Source organism: Furipterus horrens, unplaced genomic scaffold (assembly GCF_987537825.1).
Source record: "Furipterus horrens unplaced genomic scaffold, mFurHor1.1.pri manual_scaffold_6, whole genome shotgun sequence".
Classification (NCBI taxonomy): Eukaryota; Metazoa; Chordata; class Mammalia; order Chiroptera; family Furipteridae; genus Furipterus; species Furipterus horrens.
In genome coordinates, this window is record NW_028327176.1 from 27,224,868 (window position 1) to 27,246,884 (window position 22,017).

At 50.9% G+C, this 22,017-nt stretch overlaps 1 protein-coding gene, 1 long non-coding RNA gene and 1 other non-coding gene across 3 annotated transcripts; 1 reads left to right on the forward strand and 2 right to left on the reverse strand.

Annotated features, from left to right (window-relative positions):
- The first annotated feature begins 6,182 nt into the window (after positions 1-6,182).
- Positions 6,183-12,169, forward strand: LOC150005881 (uncharacterized). Its single transcript, XR_016511706.1, has 3 exons — positions 6,183-6,371; positions 11,502-11,623; positions 12,082-12,169. It is a non-coding gene; the product is annotated as an uncharacterized LOC150005881 (long non-coding RNA).
- On the reverse strand, positions 9,554-9,658 carry LOC150005882 (U6 spliceosomal RNA). Its single transcript, XR_016512077.1, has one exon. It is a non-coding gene; the product is annotated as a U6 spliceosomal RNA (small nuclear RNA).
- A 3,753-nt stretch (positions 12,170-15,922) lies between the features above and the next one.
- ZFP36L2 (ZFP36 like 2 zinc finger CCCH-type) lies at positions 15,923-20,191 on the reverse strand. The gene is made up of 2 exons (XM_090281216.1): positions 19,833-20,191; positions 15,923-19,304 (listed from the first exon to the last, which is right to left on the reverse strand). Exons 1-2 carry the CDS (start codon positions 19,881-19,883, stop codon positions 17,883-17,885), a joined length of 1,473 nt encoding a protein of 490 aa, XP_090137342.1. The 5' UTR covers positions 19,884-20,191; the 3' UTR covers positions 15,923-17,882.
- Positions 20,192-22,017: the final 1,826 nt, after the last annotated feature.

Below are 22,017 nucleotides of genomic sequence, written 5' to 3' on the forward strand. Positions count from 1 at the left end.
GACCTGACACTGCTCGTCTCACCTTAGGGGTCTGTGGCAGTGTCTCTGTCCACTAGGATGGGGGTCTTGGCTTTGCATGGACGTCAATGATGAGTGAAGCCAGGACACAGCCTGCCTCACCTGGTGCTGGGCCGACAGTGAGTGCAAATGCGCGGTCTTGCAGGTCAGGGCTGAGGAGAGCCGGGGCATCAGCCCCCAACAACCCTACACCCCGCAGGCCCTCCAGGACTGGCGGGGTGGGGGGTGGGGGGTGTTCTGTCTGTTTCCTCATCTGCCACAGGGATGGAGGAGGTGAAAGGACAGGAGGGCAGGATCTGGCCACAGAGCATGTTCTGCCAGCTTCCCTGGGAAAATGGGGACCAGAGACTTGGAAAGCAGGACAGCCAGTAGTGGGACCTGCAAACTTCAGGCAAACAGACAGAGGTCCTGGTTCTTGGCCCCAGAGCACAGAAACCTGAGAAACCTGTGCTCTGGGAGGCTCAGCTCAAACGGAGACAGGGCTCCAAAACTTGGGGATGGCCTGGGCCCCTCAAAGGCCTCCTGAGCCAGTTGGGGCTGACGGGAGGAAGAATCAACAAGTCAAAACCACCCCATTCCCTCTGTGGGGTCCATGGGCCCTTTCGCTGCTCCTTCCAGCCAGGCTCTGCCCTCAGTAGCAAAACCCAACAAAAAACCATCCCCCCTTTCCCACCAACTGTCATCACATCCTTGTTTTTTGACATTTCAGAAAGAGCAGGATGGCTCATAATCCCAAGTGCCCAGATAACATCTGCTGCCATTAAAAACATAATAATATGTGCACATGGCAAGAAAGACAAACAAAAGAGAAAGGTTTAAAATAAAAGTAAAACTCCTCCCCTACGCCTTTCCCCCTCTTTCAACCTCTGTCTGAAGGTAACCCGTTAACAGTGTCTGGAGTAGCCTGCCAGAAAAAAATGCCTGCTCACACCAACTCACATCTATGCACAGGCATCTGTGAAAGAGAATGCACAGGAGGAGAGGTGGTGGTGCAGCACACAGGCTTCCCCTGGCTCTTTTTACTTCACCTCACAACCCAGACTCCCTCTGATCAGCACAGGCAGACCCAGCCCTTTTTTGAGCCATGTGGACACTGCCATTTCGTAGACCTGCTGAGCTGGGGCTGGTCCCCTGCAAACAGGACTCCCCGTGGTGTCCAGTCTTCTACAAGAGCATTTGACATGTCTACTCACCTCTTTTCTAATCACCCCTTGTCACCCCTGGGCTGAAATCTCTCTGGCCCATCTCCAAGCCCAGAAATCAGAGTTGTAATTAACCCAATGCAGACAGAGAGAGGGCCTGAAGGCAGGGGAGACTGGTGGCCTTGCTCAAGACATGTACTTTCTCTGAACCTCAGTTTCTGCCTCTATAACATGGGTAATCCTCTCTTAAGGTGGAGGTAGAGATTTTTAGAAGGTGGTGTGTTCTAATAAATTGGCTTCCTATACCCTTCTGGAACTTGGAGGCCATTTGATGAAACAAAACTTCCACTTGGACCTCCAGGAAGCAGGACATAACAGATGAGAAAACAGAGGCACAGGGAGAGCGAGGAACTTCCCCAAAGTCACACAGCTGGTAAGTGGGAAAACTGGGATAGAAGCAGCCAGTGTGGTTCCAGGTCTGTGCTCTGGACAGCAGTTGCTGTGGGAAGGCATGACCATGCTGGAGTGTTCAGGGACTTGGGGCCTGGAGGACGCTGGGTGGAGAAGCAGGAGTGAATAGGGGCAAAGGGAGGCAAAAGGACCTTCCAGACTGCACAAAGGCTGCAAGTTCACCCACCCCAACCCAGGGGGCGCAGGCCTCAAGCTCCTCCTCTGTGGGGCCTAGTGCCAGGTAGGCTCCCTGTGGACTCCGACCAGAAGGAAGGTTTGCAGGGATGGTGCCAGAGTGGGGGAGAGAGGGCGACCCTGACATTACACAGTGTTATTGTGCATCAGATAAGGCATATTTTATATCATTTAATTCTTGTACAATAGACAATTTTACTGATGAGCAAAGCCAGCCATTACGTTCTGGACCACCCCTTGTCTCCCAGGGTGGGTGATGGCATGGGCTCAGAACTTTGAGGGCACAGAGGGAAGAAGATGAAGTGATCCTGGGTCCTCAGGACCTCACGGGCCTGGGTAGCAGGCAGGTGCCTCCTCTGGGGGTGGGCACAACAACAGAGCCAGTCGTGGGCCACCTCTCCCTTTCCTCTGGACTACCCCTTCCTTCCTGCTGCCCTGCCCTGTCTTTGACTTCAGCCAGGACCACAGCTGTCTCCTGAGTCATCTTTGTTTTCTAGCTTTCTGGGTTTTACTCACCTGTCTTCTGGTTTGGGTTTTTACCTTTGTAAAAGAATTTTCTCTCCCTCCCTCTGTTCCTCCCTCCTGCACATTCATAAGGACACACAGCAGGCTGCTTGGTGACAACATCTACAAAGGACTCTCAGGGAAAAACCCCAAGGTCAAGGGAACCCTGGACCTCCTAGCCCACTAGACCCCAAGGTAAGCCACTGTTGCAGGGTCCCTGGCTTTCCTGGGGCTGTGCAGCCCATACCTCCTCTTTCAACAGTGTGATCGCCTGCCACAGGCCCGGGTTGGCTGAACTTGGAGCAAAAGGCCTTGCTGGGCAAAAGAGGAGAGTATCGCTCTCATCTCTCGCCCCTGGGCAAACCAATAGGTATCAGGAGCCCTCATCTCCCATGCCTTGGACTGACTGTCCACACCTGCTCCCTACAAAGGCCCAGGTGGCTAGCCTGCTCACCTACGTTCCTCCTCTGAAATCAACCTGAGCTAAGAGAAGGAGAGAGCAACTTGGTTGGGCACCACCTTCAGTGTGATGAGGTGGGAGAGAGGAGGCTGTGCAGTCGGCAGGCCTGTGTGGTCCTGGAAGTCTTTTTGCAAGAGGTAGCATGATACAGCCAGGAAAAGACATTGGGAGGACACTGCTGGCAGGAACATAACAGGGCAGGAGTAAAGACACCTGGTGTGAATGTGCAATTGGCAGGAGGGTAGAGATAATGGGATCATTTCTTCAAGTATTTGTTGGCACTTACTCTAGGCTAGGCTCTGTTCTAAGCACTGGGAACACATTAAAAGAGATAAACAACAAACAAAAAACAACAACCCTGGAATTGACATTTTAGTGGGAAGGTCACCCTGAGGTGGTAGCGATAGCCTTATTCAAATAGTCTGAAGCTCAAGTGAATGAGGATGCGAGGAAGGACTCATCGCACTGGCCCCTCACCCTATGAGAGCTAGGCCTATGGCCCATCTTTTCAGAGTGAAATTCAGTACAGGTGGGGTGCATAGAGGCCCAGGCAAATCCACCTCCAAGTAATTGCAGCCTGTACCAGAGTGTCTTCCTCCTTTAAGAGTCAGGGTTGCACTGATACCTGCCTCCTCCTGGAAGCCCTCCCTGATTAACTCCTCCCCTCACTGGCATGGGAAGATGTAGGTGTCTATCTTTCTTAGGAGTCACTATCCTTGAGCTCGTCAGAAACTTTGTTAAAGTCTAGAAAGATATCTTCCTTCAGTTACCCCACCACCTCTATGCATAGTCCTGGATGAAAAATGCTGGCCTGTGTTGGTAAGAGTCTGAGGAATCAGGAACGTGCAATTACAATCAAGACCTTGCAAGATCTCGGAAAAGGCGTTTCTCTGGGCCTCAGTTTGCTCACCTGTAAAACAGGGAAAGAGGCTTGTCCAGAAATACCACTGAAAGGGGGAGGGGGACACTGGCAGCAGGCATTTATTGACTACCCAATGCATGCCAGGCACTGAGCCAAGCCTGCCACAAACATGTTGCATATAATCCTCTCAGTAACCTTGTGAGGAAGACAGCCATTCCCACTTTGCAGATGAGGAAACTGAGGCTCAGATTCACAAGTTGCCTATAATCATCCGGCTGTGTGACTCCCAAAACCCTGCTCTTAGCCTATCTCTCTATTGATCTGAGTAAAAGATTCCATTCTGTTCTGTTGAACCAGTTATCCAGTCAATAAGCAGTTAAAAGTTACCAACTATATGCCAGCCACTACCTTTATGTGAGCATCTAGCAGGTGCCCAGCTGGCTCCATGTCAGGGGGTTGGGGTGGGACAAGGAGAGGCTCCTGCGCTCCAAGAGCTGAGAGATGTGGGGAGATGGAGCTTCGCTATAGGAGGTTATGAACACAGGCTCTGCCATCAGAATCTGCGAGGTGTAACTGTGACCATGGATAACTCACCCGTTCTCTCTCTGCCTGGGTTCTTGGCTATGTACTGGTGGTAAGAATGCCACCTTCTAGGGTTGATGGGAGGATGACATGTGCTAATGAAGGCACCTCAAGGGACCAGGTTTGGCAGAGAGTACTGCATAAATTGTGGCCATTATTACTAAAATAAACAACTGGAGAACAAGGGACCATCATACACGGCCATATATCAGGCTGTGTGTCCAGAGGCGCTGCAGAAGTTCAGTGCAGAGAGAAAGGACTGGCCTGGAGCAGGTAAGGGAGGCTGGAACTGGAAGAGAGAGCCTCAGGTGTGGTGCTAAAGAGCTGAGCAGCTGGGAGATGGCCGGAAGGAATGTGGCTGGCCTGGAGATGAGGTGTGGGGAGCAGGGAGGAGGTGCACCTCTGCACCCCAAGGCCACCAAGGATGGGAGCAGGTGAGCAGCCAGTCCACACTGGTTGCCTGCAGGGTGCTGGGCTCCAATGCCAGGCAGAGGCTTATGGGGCAAAGGAGTCCCCAAAGGCACTTAAGAGACTAGGGGTGAGAAAGCCAGCACGCCTCATTTGGGGGGATGCACAGCCTATGGAGGACCCAGCAGAAACCGAGGTAGACCTCGCTGGGCTCTCTTCTTGGTCCTGTCACTTGGTCTTGGTCTCCTGGGCCTCCCTTATCACTCCCCTGCAGGCCAGCCCACAGGGCTTAAGGGGGTGGGAATGGAGAACTGGAATTGCTGCCCAGTCCAGGGCCTGCTTGTGGTGGGCCAGGGGAAGGCCCAGAATGTGTTTACATTTTCCCTCCTTTCCTTCTGGTGACCCAGCCGGCTGGCGGTTACACCACTGTGGTTTGTTGGCCCCAGGGAGCGCCTCCATTACATAACGCCTGCCACAACCGCCCCTGAGACACACACGCACGCTGGCACACACTCAGACTCCCGCTCCTGTGCACAGACACACTCACCTGCACGCTCTCACAGAGACACACCTACACAGTGCACACCCTCCACAGGCAACACTATTGTCCCAGGAGGGTTTCTGCTGCCCCCACCAACAGTCACAGTTCTAGTGGGCACACCTTCTCACTTCCTGGCCCTCAAGCCCCAGGTGGCCTGAGCCTGGTGGGACTGACTCACCTGCCTGGGGCTCCAGAGGGCAGCTGCAATCTTTGCCACCAACCTGGAGGGTAGATAGCCATGAGCTGTTGTCCAGGAGCCTGGAGCTGGGGGGAGACCGGGCTTTGCCACTGGAGGACTAGAGAACAGGACAGGGGACAGAGAAAGACCAGACCCCTAGGGGCAGCTCCTGTTACGTGGAAGACAGCAACTCAGAACAGCCACATAGGGAGTGAACTGGGGTGAAAATGGTCTCTGAGGCAATGAGAAAGGTGTGTGTTTTGGGGGGTGGGGGGCATGAAGTGCAACATTTTTGGAGGGTTACTAGGCTGGCAGGTGTCAGGGTTTTAAGTACATATCATCTCCACAGAACCATGGGGGCCACCCCACATCTCAGTAACGCTGCCTCTGGGGGATTCATCTGATGGAAACATTCACCCAAGAGCCTGTGTGTAAGTATGTGCATAAGAGGGAAGTAATGCGGGGCCTTGGCGGCCACCACTGGGCCTCCCACGTGGACTACCACGCGGCTGGGGAAGAAGGTGCTGGCATGCTGAGTGAGGGCAGGAGGTGCTGCACGGACCCCTCCTGTGAACTGAAACCACACATGAATGTGTGTGTGTAAATATTTACAGAGCCGCACAATCAAATTTCTGGAACTTCTCACACAAAGCGGTCACCAAGTGGCCAGCTCTGCTGAGTGGGACTGAGGAGCAAGGTTAGGAGGGACTTTTCCATTTGAATGTATTAGGAGTCAACGTGTACAATTTGGATATTCGGGACAAGCCTGCATGAACGTGGAATAAGGAAAAACACAATGAGAGGCCATGCCTACCAAGGAGCAGTGCCATTTTCTGTCTTGTGAACGGCTAGGGCAGTCTGTCCTTGTATGGGGTGTGGACGTGGGTGGATCCTGGCTCCACCATCCGTGAGCTGGGAGACCTTGGGCGAGTGTCTGTATTTCCCTGGGCTCCATTTTCTTCATCTGTCAAACGGGAGAGAACAGCACTATTCCCAGGGGTTCTCTGCAGTTATTGAAGCCCTTCTAGGAGGTAGGTTGGGGTGTACAAAGAGAAATGGGATGGTTCTCGCTTTGAAGGCACACCCAGGCTGTAGAGAAGGACAGAGGTATAGGAAGGACCATGTGCTGTGTGCTTCTGTAAGTCCTGCCAGGGGCCCTTAGGGGCAGGGGCTGGGGGTGGGGAGGTGGAGGGTTGAGGCTGAGATTCAGCTGAGGCCAAGGAAGCATGTGCCATCAGCCCTGCTCCAGGGCAATGGAGTGGATAGGCAGAGCCTCAAAGAGCAGGTTGGAAGCCTGGTTTTGGACTGGGGGGTGAGGGAACCCTTCAGGGTCTTTGGGCAGGAGGCGCATGATCACCTGTGTTTTAGAAACTGGCCCAGGGTCGGGGGGTGGTGCTAAGAGGAGCATCTGGGGCTCCTGGTTCACCTGCTGTCCTGGTGAGAGGGGGAACCTGAGGGTCTGAGGTGGTAAAGACAGAGAAGAAGATGCAGTGTCTAGACGCGGTTAGGCAGCCGTCAGGTTGGGCAGCCTAGAGGAAAGGGCGAGAGGGGAGCCAGAGAAAGACTGCAGGGGGCTGCCAGTTCTGGTGTGGGCGACTGGATGGATGTGGTACCACAGCTGTGCAGACAGGAACGCCCGGAGGGCTTGTGTGAGGGAGTCTACGTCCAGGGGTGAGGAGGCAGGTCCCCAGCTACTGGGCAGGGCTGTGAGGTGCCACCACGTGGTGGGCAGTCCCTTCACACATACACACCCCCACTGGCATATACCGTCTTTTGGACAGAGCAGTCATTTTGGAATATACTGGACTCTCTTGGCTTGTGAGGGGAGGTAGAGTTCAGTGGCATCCTGGTTGTGTCCTAGGACTTGCTTTGGAAAAGGACAACCTTTCAAGGCTTGGCTGTTAGGGGCTTCCTTCTTTACAGTTGTTTGTATTATAATAGAACATTCTAGAACAGCCGTGCTGTCCACCAGAACTTCCTGAGGTAATGGATGTAGTCCATGCTGTTTAGTGCAGTAGTCCCTACCTTCAGGTGGCTACCAATTACAGTACTTGAAATGTGGCTAGTGCAACTGAGGAAGTGAGTTTTAAATTTAAATAGCGCCATGTGGCTAGTGCCTACCATATGGGACAGGGCAGCTCTAACAGAATTTCCAAAGGAAAGCAGTTTCCACTCTCATCTTGAGGCCTGTGTGGCTGGGAGAGTTTGATTGGGGCAGAGAAGGGGACCTTCCTGATGCCCCTAGATTGGGCGCCTATTGATTAGGTGTGAAGCTTACAGTCTAAGAAGGAAGGAATACACACACACACACACACACATATATATATATATATATATATATATATATATATGCAAAAGCATTTATAATATGTCGTATTTTAAATATGGCAGGCTAGCTTACTTGGTTAGAGCTTCATCTTGACACACCAAGGTTGTGGGTTCGATCCCTGGTCAGAGCACACACAAGAAACAACCAATGAATGCATAAATAAGTGGAACAATAAAGTGATGCTTCTCCCTCCCTCCCTCCCGCCCTTTCTCTCTCTCTAAAATCAATAAAAAATTTAAAAAATATGTCAGAGGATGACAAATCCTAGGGAAAATAAAGCAGGATGAGAGAGAAGAACTATCAGATGGGGCTGTTGTTTTAGAGACAGTGGTCTGGGTGGCCCCTGAAAAGGTGACCCTTAGCAGAAAATTGAAGGAAACAGGCTGTGTAGAAAAGCATGACAGCGGGAATAGCAAGTGCAAAGGCCCTGAGGCGGAGAGGAGGCCCAGTATGATCAAGGCCAGCAAGGAGGCCTGTGTGGTGGAGCGGGATGATGGAGGGAGAGTCAGGTCAGAAAGGAGAGGGGCTGTGGGTGCGGGTCCTCCAGTAATGTAGGACTTTGTAGGCCTTGCTGAGATTGTAGATTTTATTCTCAGTGAGAATTTTGAGCAAAGGATGGCTTAAACTAATTGTGATTTTAAAGTGTAGATGTGGATGGAAATCTGGGTTTACAGATGGTGTGGGAGTGAGGCAGGGCAAGAGGAGTCAGAGAGGCAGCCTGGGGCGATTTGAAGAATCAACAGCTTAGATGCCTTTGAACTCTGCTTCAGCCTTTTCCCAGCTGCTTGGCCTTGGGCATATAACTTCTCTGAGCTCAGTTTCCTTATCCTTGAAATAGGGAAGGTAATAGTCCCTCAGTCTTGGGTAGATGTACAGGCTGTTATTAACATACCTAAAGCTTTAGTACATAACAGGCGTTCCATAAAGAGTCACTATTAGAATCTATAAGGCATTGCAACTGGGAGGCCTGTGACCATGAGCTGGGGGAGAAAGGGAAGATGAAGGTAATGAAGCATAATGATAATAATAATAGCCAGCTGATTCTTATTGAATACTTACCACCTCCAGGCACTGGGCAAAGCATTTGGCAAATATTATCTCAATCTTTATAACAAAAACAAGGACAATAGGTTAACCCCTTTTTTTTAAATGGAGAAACTGAGGTTCCAAGAGATGGTGAACTGTGCTCAAGGTCACATAGTGGGTAATTGGCAGCTACTGGGACCCATTCCCCACCTCTGACTTCAGAGTCCCAGTTCTTTCTACTGCTGATGATAATCTACTGAGCTCTGGGGTGAAAGGTCCCAATGACTCTTCTGTAGAAATCATCAAAATATGTTGCTCAGATACAGGAATTAGAGGGGGGCAGAGGGCAGGCTAGTGGTCTCTTGAGTGTTGAGCTCACTTCCCCAGCCCCACCCTGTGCCACTTGGCTCTGTTCTCCACCCCCAGGTGCTGTATCCATCTTTACTTTCTTCTCTGGAACCATGCTCTCTCTAACCAGAGGGCCTTTGCACTAGCTGCTCCTTTAAAAAAAAAAAAAAAGATTTTATTTATTTATTTTTAGAGAGAGAGGAAGGGAGGGAGAAAGAGAGGGAGAGAAACATCCATGTATGAGAGACACATCCATCGGTTGCCTCTCACATTCCCCCAACTGGGGACCTGGCTCGCAACCTAGGAATGTGCCCTGACTGGGAATTGAACTGGTGACCTTTTGGTATGCAGCTGGCTCTCAATCCACTAAGCCACACTAGCCAGGGCAGCTACTCTTTTAAAAAAAAATTATAGTTGATATACAGTTTTATATTAGTTTCAGGTGTACAACACAGTGCTTTGACATCTATATACCTTACAAAGTGATCACCGCAACAATTCTAGTTTACTAAAAATATGGACCACTTCACGAATTTGTACATCATCCCTGTGCAGGGTCCATGCTAATCTCTGTTGTTCCAGTTTTAGTGTATGTGCTGCTGCTGAAGCAAGCACCTAACTGCTCCTTTTACTTGGAAAACTTCCGCTGGCTTTGCCTTACTGTTACTTGCTCTATGTCCTCCTTACTACTTTAGAAGCTTCCCAGACCCTAAGAGAGGTCAGTTTTCCTGACAGAGGCTCTCTCAGTCTCTGCCCTTCCCTTTCACACCCCAGATTTCAGTTTGTGAGTATACTTTTTTAAATGTTTAAAAATTACAAAATAATGTTTTTACAAGACTTTATGTATTTTTAGAGAGAGGGGAAGGAAGGGAGAAAGAGAGGGAGAGAAACATTGTTCAGTTGCCCCCTGTATGCACCCTGACCAGGGACAGAATGTGCAACCCAGGCAGTGCCCTTACTGGGAATCGAACTGGAAACTTTTGCTTTGTAGGATGAGTCCTAACCCACTGAGCCACATCGGTCAAGCTAGTACACCTTAAAAAAATTAAGATAGACTTCATATACAATAAAATTCATCAAAGTATACACATTACAAATTTTAGTATATTCACAAGGTGTGCAACCATCACCACTAATTCTAGAATGTTTTCATCAACCCAAAAAGAAATACTGTATCTATTAGCAGTCATTACCCTTCATCCTCTAGCCCCAGTCAAACACTAATTTCTTTTTTGTCTCCATGAATTTTCTTATTCTGGACATTTCATATAAGTGGAATCATGTCATATGTATTTTTTGTGTCTGGTTTCTTTCATATAACATAGTATTTTTAAAGTTCATTCATGTTGTACCTTGAATCAAATACTATTCCACTGTATGACTATACCACATTTTGTTTATTTATCCATCTGTTGATGGACATTTGGGTTGTTTCCACTTTTTGGCTATTGTGAAGAAGTGTACACATGGACATCACAGAGCATGTAGGGAAAACACACATTAAATAGTTACAAAAAGCAATGTATCACTTTGGAAAATAGTATGGCAATCCTCAAAAAGTTAAACAGTAGAGCACTGGCTGGTGTGGCTCAGTGGATTGAGTGCCAGCCTGCGATTCAAAAGGTCACTGGTTCGATTCCCAGTCAGGGCACATGCCTGAGTTGCAGGCCAGGTTCCCCAGTTGGGGGTGTGCAAGAGGCAACTGATCGATATATCTTTCGCACATCAATGTTTCTCTCCCCCTCTTTCTCCCTCCACCTCTCTAAAAACAAATAAATAAATAAATAAAATCTTTAAAATAAAGTTAAATGGTAGAGCGATCTGGCAATTCCACTTCTAGGTATACAATGAAAAGTATTGAAAACACGTTTACACAAAAACTATATACATGGATGTTCCCAGCAACATCGTTCAACAATAGCCAAAAGGTGAAAACAACTCCAATGTCTATCAGCTGATGAATAAACAAACAGCATGTGGTATATCCATATAATGGAGTATTATACTGCCGCATGAACCTTGAAAATGTTATGTATGTTCCATGAAGGCAGGGATGGCATCTGTCAGCTCATCTGTTACCCCGTGCAGGTATTTACTAGATGATCAAGAACTATCTGTGGGATGAATGAAAGGTCCCACCAGCAGTCCTAGCATCCCACTCCTGTGGTGTCTGGACTAAATGCCAGGGCAGAGAGGGGGACCTGCCAGCAACTTGGAATCACCCCACCTCTGGCCCTCAGCAATACGTGCATCCTGCCTGTAGCATTTCTGGTTTCTACCTTCACAACAACATGTGTCCTTGGCAGTCTGGGCATCCAGTAGATGCTCAATAAAGTCCTGGCACATTGGCCAGACTGGATCTGAATCTTCAACAGTAGTCAGGCCAGGGAGCACAGCATCACTTGCAACATACTCACTGAGTTCTTGTCCCCTGAAATGCACCTCTTCTCTGCTCAAGGTCGCAGGGAAAGAAACAGCAGCTTCTTGATGACCCATAGCCCCTTGTCAAGCAGTGCGGGGCTTGGAGACGGCTCTGCAAGGAGCCTCTCACCCCAGTCACCACAGGAACGATGGGACTTGGTAAGACAAGACGCTGGGCATGCATTTCAAAGCCTTCCCTCCTTCTGGTAAAACCAGCACCGGCCCAGTGGAGGGGTCACAGGCCACCCTACAGCCCGCCAGATCTCCTGCAGTGGGGGGGAGGGTTGGGGGGTGTCACTGGGAATTCTGTGTTTCATCAAATATTGCTGGGCCAGGGAGTTTTATTTGAAAATAATTTTAATTAGCCGGAAACTAGAAGTTTAATAAATGGAAAACAGAGAACTTTCCAAGGCCACAGCTGGGAAACACTTGCTTTTTAAAAAATTCCGCCTGGCTTCCCAGGCCAGCCAAGCACCCCGACACAAGGGCCCAATTGCCAGAGGAATCCACAAGAAAAACAAAGCTTATTTTTAGAGAAATATTTTAAACTCGGTTTCAGAGAGTTTAGGAGTTTTCTTGTCTGCCTCAAGTCCTTAATATCTTTCCTTCTATTTCAGAGTTGCCTCTTACCGAGAGGGCACAAGAACTCCTATCTGACGAGAGCTATTTCTGCACAGATGAAAATAAATGGGCCCTTCCTCCTCTAACCAGAGAATTAATTGTTTCTAAATGTGTCCCTAGTCAGGTCCAGGAGGCCTGTCCTTGGCAGGTGTGCCCGCAGTAAGATGGGTCCGGGGTCCCTGCCGGCCTGGAGGCCTGTATGCTGCCCTCCCACTCGGCCTGCCCACCACCCTGCAGGAAGCGGATGACAGCGTGGCCATCATTTCCGGGTTTTGAAAGCAGTTTTTAATTTGAAAGAGGCCTTCTAAAAATGGCTGCTTTTCCTCTGTAGGAGTTAACACCTCCACCCCACATGGACATACTCCCCCCCAACCCCACATCCAGCCCCAAACACACAGCAACACTGACAGGTCCTCTCTCACACCCCACAGACCCACACACCTACCCACACAGCATCAGCTACACAGCCACAGCCACCCACAGCAACAGGCACACCCACACCCAGACACACCTATACACACAGAGCAAAAGACACACTCAAACCCCTACCCCCCACAAACAGAGCAACAGACATACCCTGGCCCACACCCACACAGGTATACACACACAGCAAGACACACCCAAATCCACAATTTCCATACTTACCCACAGACACTCACACCCTACAGACATATGTAGCCCACACACTACCAACAGCCACACAGATCCACACATCCATAGATGGCCGGCCCTCTATCCTAGTACTCTCCCATGGAAACACCACACGGACAGACCCCAGAGCACCTGCACAGAGCAATACCCACGACTATGTGCACACCAAACCAGTAACAAGGACACAGATACAAACACATATATACCCCCCATATGAACACACTCCCATAGACCTCCCTCCACACCTACAGACATACCCTTAGACACATACACACTCATATGCTTTCCAGGTCTAGCACAATCTGTCAGGGGAGGTTGGAAGAACCCATCTAGGCAGGTGTGGGCCCTGGAGGTGCTGTGGCTTTCTGCAGCCAAGGCCCCGACCAGGTCCTTCCTGCAGGGCTCCTCCTGGGCAGGGCTGCCCAGCTGCCAGGCTTTGGCTCCTCCCTGGCCCTCCCTCTTTCCCTCCCTCCCTCCTTGGTCTCACTAGCAGCATGGAACTGGACCTGTCCCGGATGACCACAGGTCTGCACATCTCCTGGAGTGAGAACAAGAAAAAATAAACAGAATTACATGAGGTAACAAGGGAAAGGGGCCACAGGCCCCTGAAGGAAGGTAAGCCTGCCTCAGCTTTGCCTCTAGGGGCCGAGTCAACTCCCACTAACTCACAAGGCCAAGGAAGGCAGAGACCCAACTTCCGCTTTCAAGACAGAGTCACATCTGCCCTTACTCTTGTCACCACAAGTAAAACCAAAGAGCGAGTGCCTGGGGATGGTTTCCTTCCAGTTCAAATGCTCTCTAGCGGGGTTCCTTGCTGCACAGGTCCAGCTTGGGGGATTTTCTGAGACCCTCCCCAGGCAGAATTAAAAATTGAGCACCCTAGCTAGGCCAGTGCAGCTCAGTGGATTGAGCACCAGCCTGTGAACCAAAGGGTCACCAGTTCGATTCCCAGTCAGGGCACATGCCTGGGTTGCGGGCCAGGTCCCTGGTTGGGCATGAGCGAGAGGCAACCACATACGGATGTTTCTCTCCCTCTTTCTCCCTCCCTTCCCCTCTCTCTAAAGATAAATAAATAAAATTTTTAAAAAAAATATGAGCACCCTAGTGCTGGGCCAGACCTGCAGCCAAGAGCTATGCCTGTTAGTCCTAACTGTTTTGGGCCCTCACAGGCCTGGCCCTTTCATCCGGGTTACTGAGCTGCTGCAGAGCTCACAATCCTCCATCTATTCCCATGGGCGGGTGCAGAGCTTTGGCCTTCTCAATAGTTTTTTTGTATATTTTTTTCCTTTTATGCCCTCAGCAGTAGATTCAGACAGAATGAGTGGAAAATATGTCCACACGTGCATCCCTTTTCTGAAATTATTTAGGTGGTGCACTCTAATTGGGTTGTTTAAAAAACACCTTCGTTTCAAACAGTCTGGGAAATGCCACCCTATTGGGACATTCTAAACCATCCCATTCTGGGTGCATTTTCACAACTGACTACAAAAGAATTTTATCTTGAGTGTAACACAGTTTTAGAGCCAGAGTCAGGTTTAGTTCCTCTCCCCAGCCTGTGATAGAAATCCCGGCTTGTCTTTACTTGCAGTTTTTTACTTCTCCTTCCTTTAATGTACACGAAAAACTTTCCTAAGGGTGATCAAGTAGTAGTAGAGTTTTGCTTGCTGTGAATTCCAGTCGCTGCAGAGACAATGACCAGCACACCCTCCACTGATCTGCCGGCAAGAGGAAATTTCTGAATGACTCCCCCTCAACTTTGCACGCTCCATTGGGTCTAAAACACAAAACATCAGATCATAGCAGTTGGGCTTGCAAAGAAACCAATTTTGAAAAATAAATGTGGCTTACCCCAAAAAGAAGTCTAACATTCCAGCTGATCAAAAGTGCTTAAGAAAAATAAGTTTCGGAATGAAGTGGAAACAAGGCTTTGAAACACAGCCTGGTCTAAAGAGCACATTTTAGACTTTTCCTCCCCGCAGCACATATTTCATGAAGAGGCCAGGGAGCCTGCGGGGTCCTCCCTGGAGCCCCCCTGGGCCTCGGGTTTCCCCTCCCCCAACAATGAGGCCCTCAGCCATGGGCCCGGCATCTGGGAGAACTTTGAAACTGTTCCTCATCCTCTTTGGCAGCGCGCGCCAAGCACCAAAAACGCTCCAGCTAACACCAGCGCAATCATCGTTAACGTGAAACAGCTGCCCGAAGCCCCGTGGGGCCGCGGACTGCTCCCCACCCCTCCTAGCTCAGCTGGAAGACGCGGGGAGAGGGGATGCAAGCATTGGTTGATAGAGCCCAGCTGTTGCAGATAAGAAAACAAACTTGCTAAATCTCTTACCCACTTTGGAAAAAGTGTCTTAACTGTATGGGGTGGGTGGGTAGGGCGATGGACGATGAAGAAAAAACATTGATTTATGAACCTGCTTTTTACATTTTTTAAATGATTGTAAGAAAAACCGTACTAAGGTTTTGCTCAACTATGTTGGAAATCAGCAAACTTTTTTTTCCTTTTTTCAGAGACCTGGGTCGAATTTGCTCTGTAGCCACTCAGACACTAAGCCTCTTGCATAAAAAACGTGTGTGCTCTCACTCCAGGAGGAAGCTGTCCACATAAACAAACATTGCCCAGATATAAGTTTAACCTGTTTAATCTTCTGTCCTTTTCCCTCCTCTCTGGACAAGGACACAATTAGGCTTTCCAAAGTCCAGGCAAATCCCAGGCCCAACCAACACCCCTCCCCCACCTCCAGTTCAGCACTCTTAAGGACCTGCAGCCCACAGCCTAGCAGGGCCTTCTTCCCTTCCCCACCACCTAAGCAGTTCTGTTCCCATAGCGTCCCAGCAAAAAAAAAAAAAAAAAAAAAAAATCGGACCTTCAGCTGCCGCTGCAGACACGTGATCCACTTGGTGACTCATAGGCCAGCCACACCCCTTCAAGGCCTCTCAGCCAGGCCTTGCCACCAGCCAACACTGGGATGCATCTTATTACCAAGGGGAACAGCTAACTAATGCCCTTGACAGTCCAAATAATTACTTTTCAGCTGAAGAGCTTACTATAAAATATGGAGGGGCAGGCTCTGCCAGCTCTCTAAGTCGTAGCCCCCAACCCCTGAGGTCTGGGCCAGATTTGATAAAACGATAGGAAGCTAGATATCCCCATTAAAAATAAAATAGCTATCTTAGACAAGCATACCTTTTTTTCCCAAAATTTTTATTGGGGGAAACTACAAAACATTTACAGTACAATGTTTACAGTCACAATTTGTAGTGAACTGATTCCCCGAAATATATTACAACTCAAGTTGACTTATCCTGTTACATTCAAATACCTACTTCTGTTAAAGTAGTCCAGAGTACATACATACATAGTGCTCCAACTGTACCTACGTACATACAAACTAAAAGCTACTGCTCATTCATCCGCTGTTCAGGAAAGCACTCCTGCCTTTCTACATGGGAAAAGAAATAGTACAAGTTTTGGAATTTTCTGTAATTAAACAAGGCATATTCATGTAATACATACTATTATTTTAGCACTAAGATGTGGCCTCTTCACTTTATCTATATAAAAAAAAAGTGGTAAAAACTTTTCCTTTTGTGCAGTTGAACCCATCCTACATTCAAATTCTCTCAAGCACTAATAGACAAAATACTTATTTGGTTGAGGAAGATTTAAGGCTAGTTCTGGCCCTTCCAAAGGCACGGTGAGAGACTACCCCCCCCATTATTGCTACATGTTTTTATACGCAGAATTATGTCACAGTAGAACTGGTGGAATAAGCAAACAAAAACATTTTTGCTAATTTATAAAGTTGGAATGAGAAAAGCATGGCCACATTTAAGCCTGATTGAAAAGTTATGTGGTCACCTTTTCTTTAAAGTTGGATGGGCTACAACCATTATACATTCTATAGATATTCCTTAAACTACTTCCACAGCATCGAGATAGATTTCTGTAAAGAAATCATGCAATCTTTCAAAATTTACGTAAACAAGAAAGAAATTAATGAAATAAATATTACATACAATCTCTTAAATTAAGATTTTTTTACTCATTTACAATAAAATAACCATGTGAAGTTACAAAAGGCATATATTACTGTGAAAAGAACATACACTCCACATTTTGCCGATTAATAATGGCAATCATAATTTAACATAATAAAAGAATATATATCTATTGCTTTTCATCATACTTGATAAATACAGTATGAACAAAATTTTCAATGTATACTTTTCACAAGATAATAAATAAGTTAAATAGTTTTTTCATATTGAGTTGTGGTGCAGTGGTGCGAATCAACTCAAAACAGCTAAAAATTCAGCAGTTATTCACCAACAATTGCAAACTAAGCTCTGCCCAAGGCTTCCAGAGAGAGCAGACAAAATGGTTCTAAATTAAACATCCACTAAGTGGTGGCAACGAAACCAGTAACCCAGTATGAAACTTTGGAATGCAAGGTTCTTTTTTTCCAGACACATGTAACTCGGAAAAAAAAACAAACCAAAATAACAAAAACAAACCTATGGAGCCTACTATCAAGGCATATTCTTGGCAGAATATTAAATTTTAAGCTTATAGGTTCAGCAAGGTGGTGGTTTGGCTGGTTTGTTTACACTGGTCTGAGACAAACGACAATAAGGAACTTCTTTCAAGATAAAAGAGTTCCCACATCTGGACTGTAACTAATGCTTTTCAAGTGAAGATATGGAATGGTGGCTGGTAGCTGCTGGTGCTGGGTTGATTTTTCCTAAAGTCCCAAACTCATCTGAGACCTAAAAAAGTTTAGAAAGTTTAAGTGTTTGTTTTTGTTCTATTCGCATCACAACTGCTCAGTTGTGAATATTTTGTTCATCAATACAAAAAGTTCGTTGGCTTTTTTTTTTTTGCTCAACAAGAATGAAACTTCGTAATAATAATAAAAATAATAAAAAACAAAACAAAACAAAACGAGAGGAAACCGAAACGGGAGGGGCGGGGCCCCCCTGGCACACAAGTTCGAGTCCAAGTGCTCGGTCCAGCCTGCAGTCTGCTTGTGGCCTGTAACACCCCCCCAACTCCCTAGCATGGGCGAGAATGCAGGAGCACCCTCCAGCACCCCCAGAATCGGCCTTCCCTTCCTCCTCTCCTCCTCACTGGCGCCCTCTTGCCTCAGTCATCGGAGATGGAGAGGCGGCTGAAAATGGGCAGGCGGCGGCCAGGGTCGAGGCTCGGGGACTCGGAGCCGCTGAGGCTGCCTGAGCTCAGGGAGCCGCTCAAGTAGCTGTCGCGGTCCGACAGCGAGTCAGGAGGGCTGGGGGGCGCGTCGAACACGGGCGACTCGGACAGACGGCACGGCAGCGGGTAGTTGAAGGGTGGCGAAGGTGGCGCGGCGGCACAGGCAGGGAGGGGCGCGCTGGGTGGCGCCGGGGGCGGCGCGGGGGGCACCAGGCCCTGCTGCTGCTGGTTGCGATAGTAGGCGGCAGCCATCGCGGCGAAGTTGTGCGTCTGGATGGCGAGTGGCGTGATGAGGCTGCTCAGCTCTGGACCAAAGGCGAAGGCGTTGTTGGCACACGAGGCAGACGAGCAGCCAGTGCATGGAGCACCAGGTGCCAGCAGGTCTTCTGCGCCCCCCGTCCCGTACAGGAGGGCGGCCGCAGCTGCTGCCGCTGCCGAGGCACAACACGTCGGGGCGCCAGAGGGCGTGGAGGCCGCCGAGGCCGATGAGCAGGATGAAGCGGAGGAGGAGCAGGACGAGGCCGAGGAGCAGGAGGGTGGTGGCGGCGTACGGGACGTGGGGCTGTCGAGTAGCAGCGGCGACTCGAGGCCCCCAGGGGGCTGGTGGTGGCCCGACGGGAAGCCTGAGAAGCTGAGGCTGTGGTGCAGCTTGGGCCGCGGCTCCCGAGGGAAGCCCAGGTGCAGCGCGTCCCGCGCACTGAAAGTGCGCAGGTCCCCTGAGGCGCCCCCAGACGGCGCGGGCCTCCGCTCATCGGCGTTGTGGATGAAGTGGCAGCGTGGCCCGTACGGGCAGAAGCCGATGGTGTGGAAGGTGCGGCACAGCTCTGTCTTGTACTTGGGGTGGCGGGTCAGACTGCGCAGCTCGTGGAAGCCGTGTGCGAATTGGCACTTCTCACCGTACTTGCACGTGCCGCTCTCCTCGAAGGGCCGGCACAGCTCAGTTTTGTAGCGAGTCGAGTTGATCTGGGAGCCGCCGCCCCCCTTCTGCTGCTGCTGCAGGTGCAGGAGGTGCTGGCTTCGTTCGCCGTTCTCGCTGAAGGAGCGGTCCCGGAATTTGTTCTCCTTGTTCAGCAGGGCCGTGCCACCACCCCCCGACGGCTCCTTGAGGGTGCCGTAGGAGGCCGGGCTACCAGCTGCCCCGCTGGCGCAGCTGCTGCCGTTAGGCGCGCCCGGGAACTTGGGCGAGCAGCTGCCAGGGCTGGGCGCGGGGTGGGCGAGCGCGTGCAGGTTGCTGGCCGAGTGCCGTCGGAGGAAGCCCGGGGTAAAGCCCGAGCTTGGGGCGGCGGCCACAGGCGTCCCCACCGCCTTCTTGTCCAGCATGTTGTTCAGATTGAGGTTGGCCAGGGATTTCTCCGTCTGCCAAAAGGAGGGGAGCAGGGAAGGGATAAAAAAAGGTAAAGGAGGGAGTTTGGGCGAGTTGCAGAGTAACTGCAAGTCTTCTGATGCTTTTTCCTTTTTGCGGATTTCGACTTGGCCCCCACCCTCTGCCCATACACGCGAAAAAAAAAAAAAAAAATCAAGTTCGCGTTGGTAGGAGCCGGACTCCCACTCCAGGCCCCGCTGGGTCGCGACACGTGATCCTCTCAGCCCGCCGGCTTGGGCGGCGCAAACTCGGTCCGGGAAGCCCCGGGTAGCGTGGCCGCGGTCGGCTGGGAAGAAACTAAACAGCTACAGCCGCTCCCTCCAGCCCTTCCTCCCTCCCTGCTTCTTCTCCCCGCCCACAAGGCACAGGCAAACAACTATTACAAACTTGGCGATTTTTCCCCGACCCCAAAAAGTCAAGGTGGAGGGGGGTCCCCCAAAAGCCGAGGACAGAAGGCAAAGTCTGAAAACTCGAAGGGCTTCCTGCTTGCCCGCCTTTCTCTCTCCTGCTCCCCCGCGTACCTTGCACAAGAAGTCGATATCGTAGAAGGCGGACAGAAGTGTGGTCGACATGTTTCTGGATTCTGTAATGGTCGGAGCTGCAGGCAGGGAGGTCCGGAGGAACCCTCGGGGCGGCGCGGCCGAGCTCGAGCCACGACGAATAACGGGAGAGGGGCGGGGGAAAGACCGAAAGTTGGCTGGGGACGAGAAAAGAGGGAGAGGGAAGCCGAGTGGACTGCTTTGAGGGTGCCCAAGAGTACGGCGTGGGGGAAAAGGAAAGAGAAGCAAAGAGCGCTTCTCCGCGCCCCGGGGTGCCCGGCCCGCCCCCCGCGCGGAGCCGACGGCAGCTAGCGAACTGCTGGAACTCGAAGGCCAGCGAGCTCGCGCACTATATAGAGCCCAGCGCGCGGCAGCCGCTGGGCGGGCGTGTCGGGGGAGGGGACAGAGCGCTAACCCCGCTGAGGTCTCCAGGCAACGCCGCCCGCCGGCTCGCGGCTCGCGGACGTCAGGTACCTTCCTGGCTTCCCATTGGCCGCCGCCAATTTTTTTCCTCTGCGGGAGGGGGCGAAGAGGCCTTGGGTCCGGGCAGGCTACCAGGGCGCCCGAGGCGGCTCGGAAAGCTCGACCCAGTTGGGTGCTGCTGGGTGGCGGCGGGAAGCTACGGCTCCCCTCCTTAGGGGCTGCACTGTCGGAAATCCCCAGCAGGTTTAACGTGGCCGGCGTTTTGCAATCCTGGACGTGTCTTTCCCCGCCCGATCCTGCTAGGCGAAATTGCGGAGCTTTTATCTCTCACCCTGGGTTTTATACCGGGAACGGGAATTGCAAAATGCAACCATTAGTGTGGCCCCGCTGGTTTGCAAAGGGTTCTGCGGCCGAAGGATGGGTTGGGGTGGGGGCTCTGGGCCTAAGTCCGGTGGGTGGAGGCTCTTTCCCGACTGCACGTGGAGACACGGTGGGGGTGGGGGCGGTGCTGTGCGCGGCTGCCGCGGCAGTCTCGCGGGGAGGAGCCTAGGCTGGTTTCTCCGCCCTGCTCCCCTTCCAGGCTGCAGTAAACAGGGCCTGAACGCCCGGGCCTTCGGGGTAGGGCTGAGTCTGAGGACAGGGCGCTGGCTTTGCTAATCACGTCACAAGACCTTGAGCCAGGGCCAAAGGCGCGGAGTGGCGCGGGGCTTCACGGGCGGGGGAGTCTACCGGGAGGACGGTGTTAGGGGGGAAGGACGGCAGATCCACACAGGCATAGAGGCGACTTCCCGCCATCCCCGTCCGTCTGCTGGTCCGGCCTTCCCCAGCCCTCCCGGGGGTTGGGGTGCAGGTGCCAGCCAGATTCCCCCGCGCGCTGCAGCCTTGGCCTGGCGCGCACTCCAAGCCCCTTCCCTCCCCGCCTTTGCTCACTGTGGGCCGAAGGCTCTGGCTGAGGCTGACCCGGGGCCAGGAAGGATTGGGCACGGAGGACTTAGATGATGGGTTTGCCCCTGTTGCCTCTTGCCAGCCCCACACCCCAAAATCCTGTGCTGGGGCATGCTATGCTACGGGCACCTCCGGGTGTAGGGCAGACACCCCCCCCTAGCGCCCAGTGAAGCTAAAGCTGCTGACAGTCCCACTCGTGCAGATAAAAAATCTGGTGCGGGACGCTTGCTACTCCCCATCTATAAGTAGGCTGTCAAAAAGCTGGAGTGGGGCCCGTGATTTTGCACACCTGGCAGCCTAGGCTGTAATTGGGCCTAAGTTGGAAGATGCCATAGTGTTTGTTAGGAAAAGCAGCTACAGGACCCACGCCCCCTTCCCAAATTGATCTTTATGTTTCATTGCCCTCATTTACATTAGGAGCTCACTTCCTCTCGGTTGACCTGGAAGGGAATGAGATAGGCCTGGCAGTCGAGGAACTGGACTCCTTGAAAGAGTTCAGCTTGAATGCAGTGGTCAGTGCTATACTCCTGCCACACCTGCCCAGGGAGCTAGTCAGGGTAGGCCTGCAAGGACTTTAGGATCAGAAAGTTCGGGCTTGGAGTTCAGACTCTGCCCTCGCAAACCATGTGATTTTAGGCAAATCACCTAATTTTTGTGTACCAAGTACTCTTTGGTACTTTGGTTTTCCGGTAAAACTAAGAGAATTCCTGATTTACTCATCTCTCACCTTTGTCAAGGTTGCAAATAAGTTGTTAAAGGTGTTTAAAAGATAAACAAGTATAATCCCTCTTCTTTATTA

Excerpts from the sequence above, each read along its gene's own strand:
- ZFP36L2 (XM_090281216.1), bottom strand. The coding sequence starts at position 19,883 with ATGTCGACCACACTTCTGTCCGCCTTCTACGATATCGACTTCTTGTGC. Across the intron at positions 19,305-19,832 it reads ATATCGACTTCTTGTGCAAG|ACGGAGAAATCCCTGGCCAA; the intron begins GTACGCGGGGGA and ends TCCTTTTGGCAG.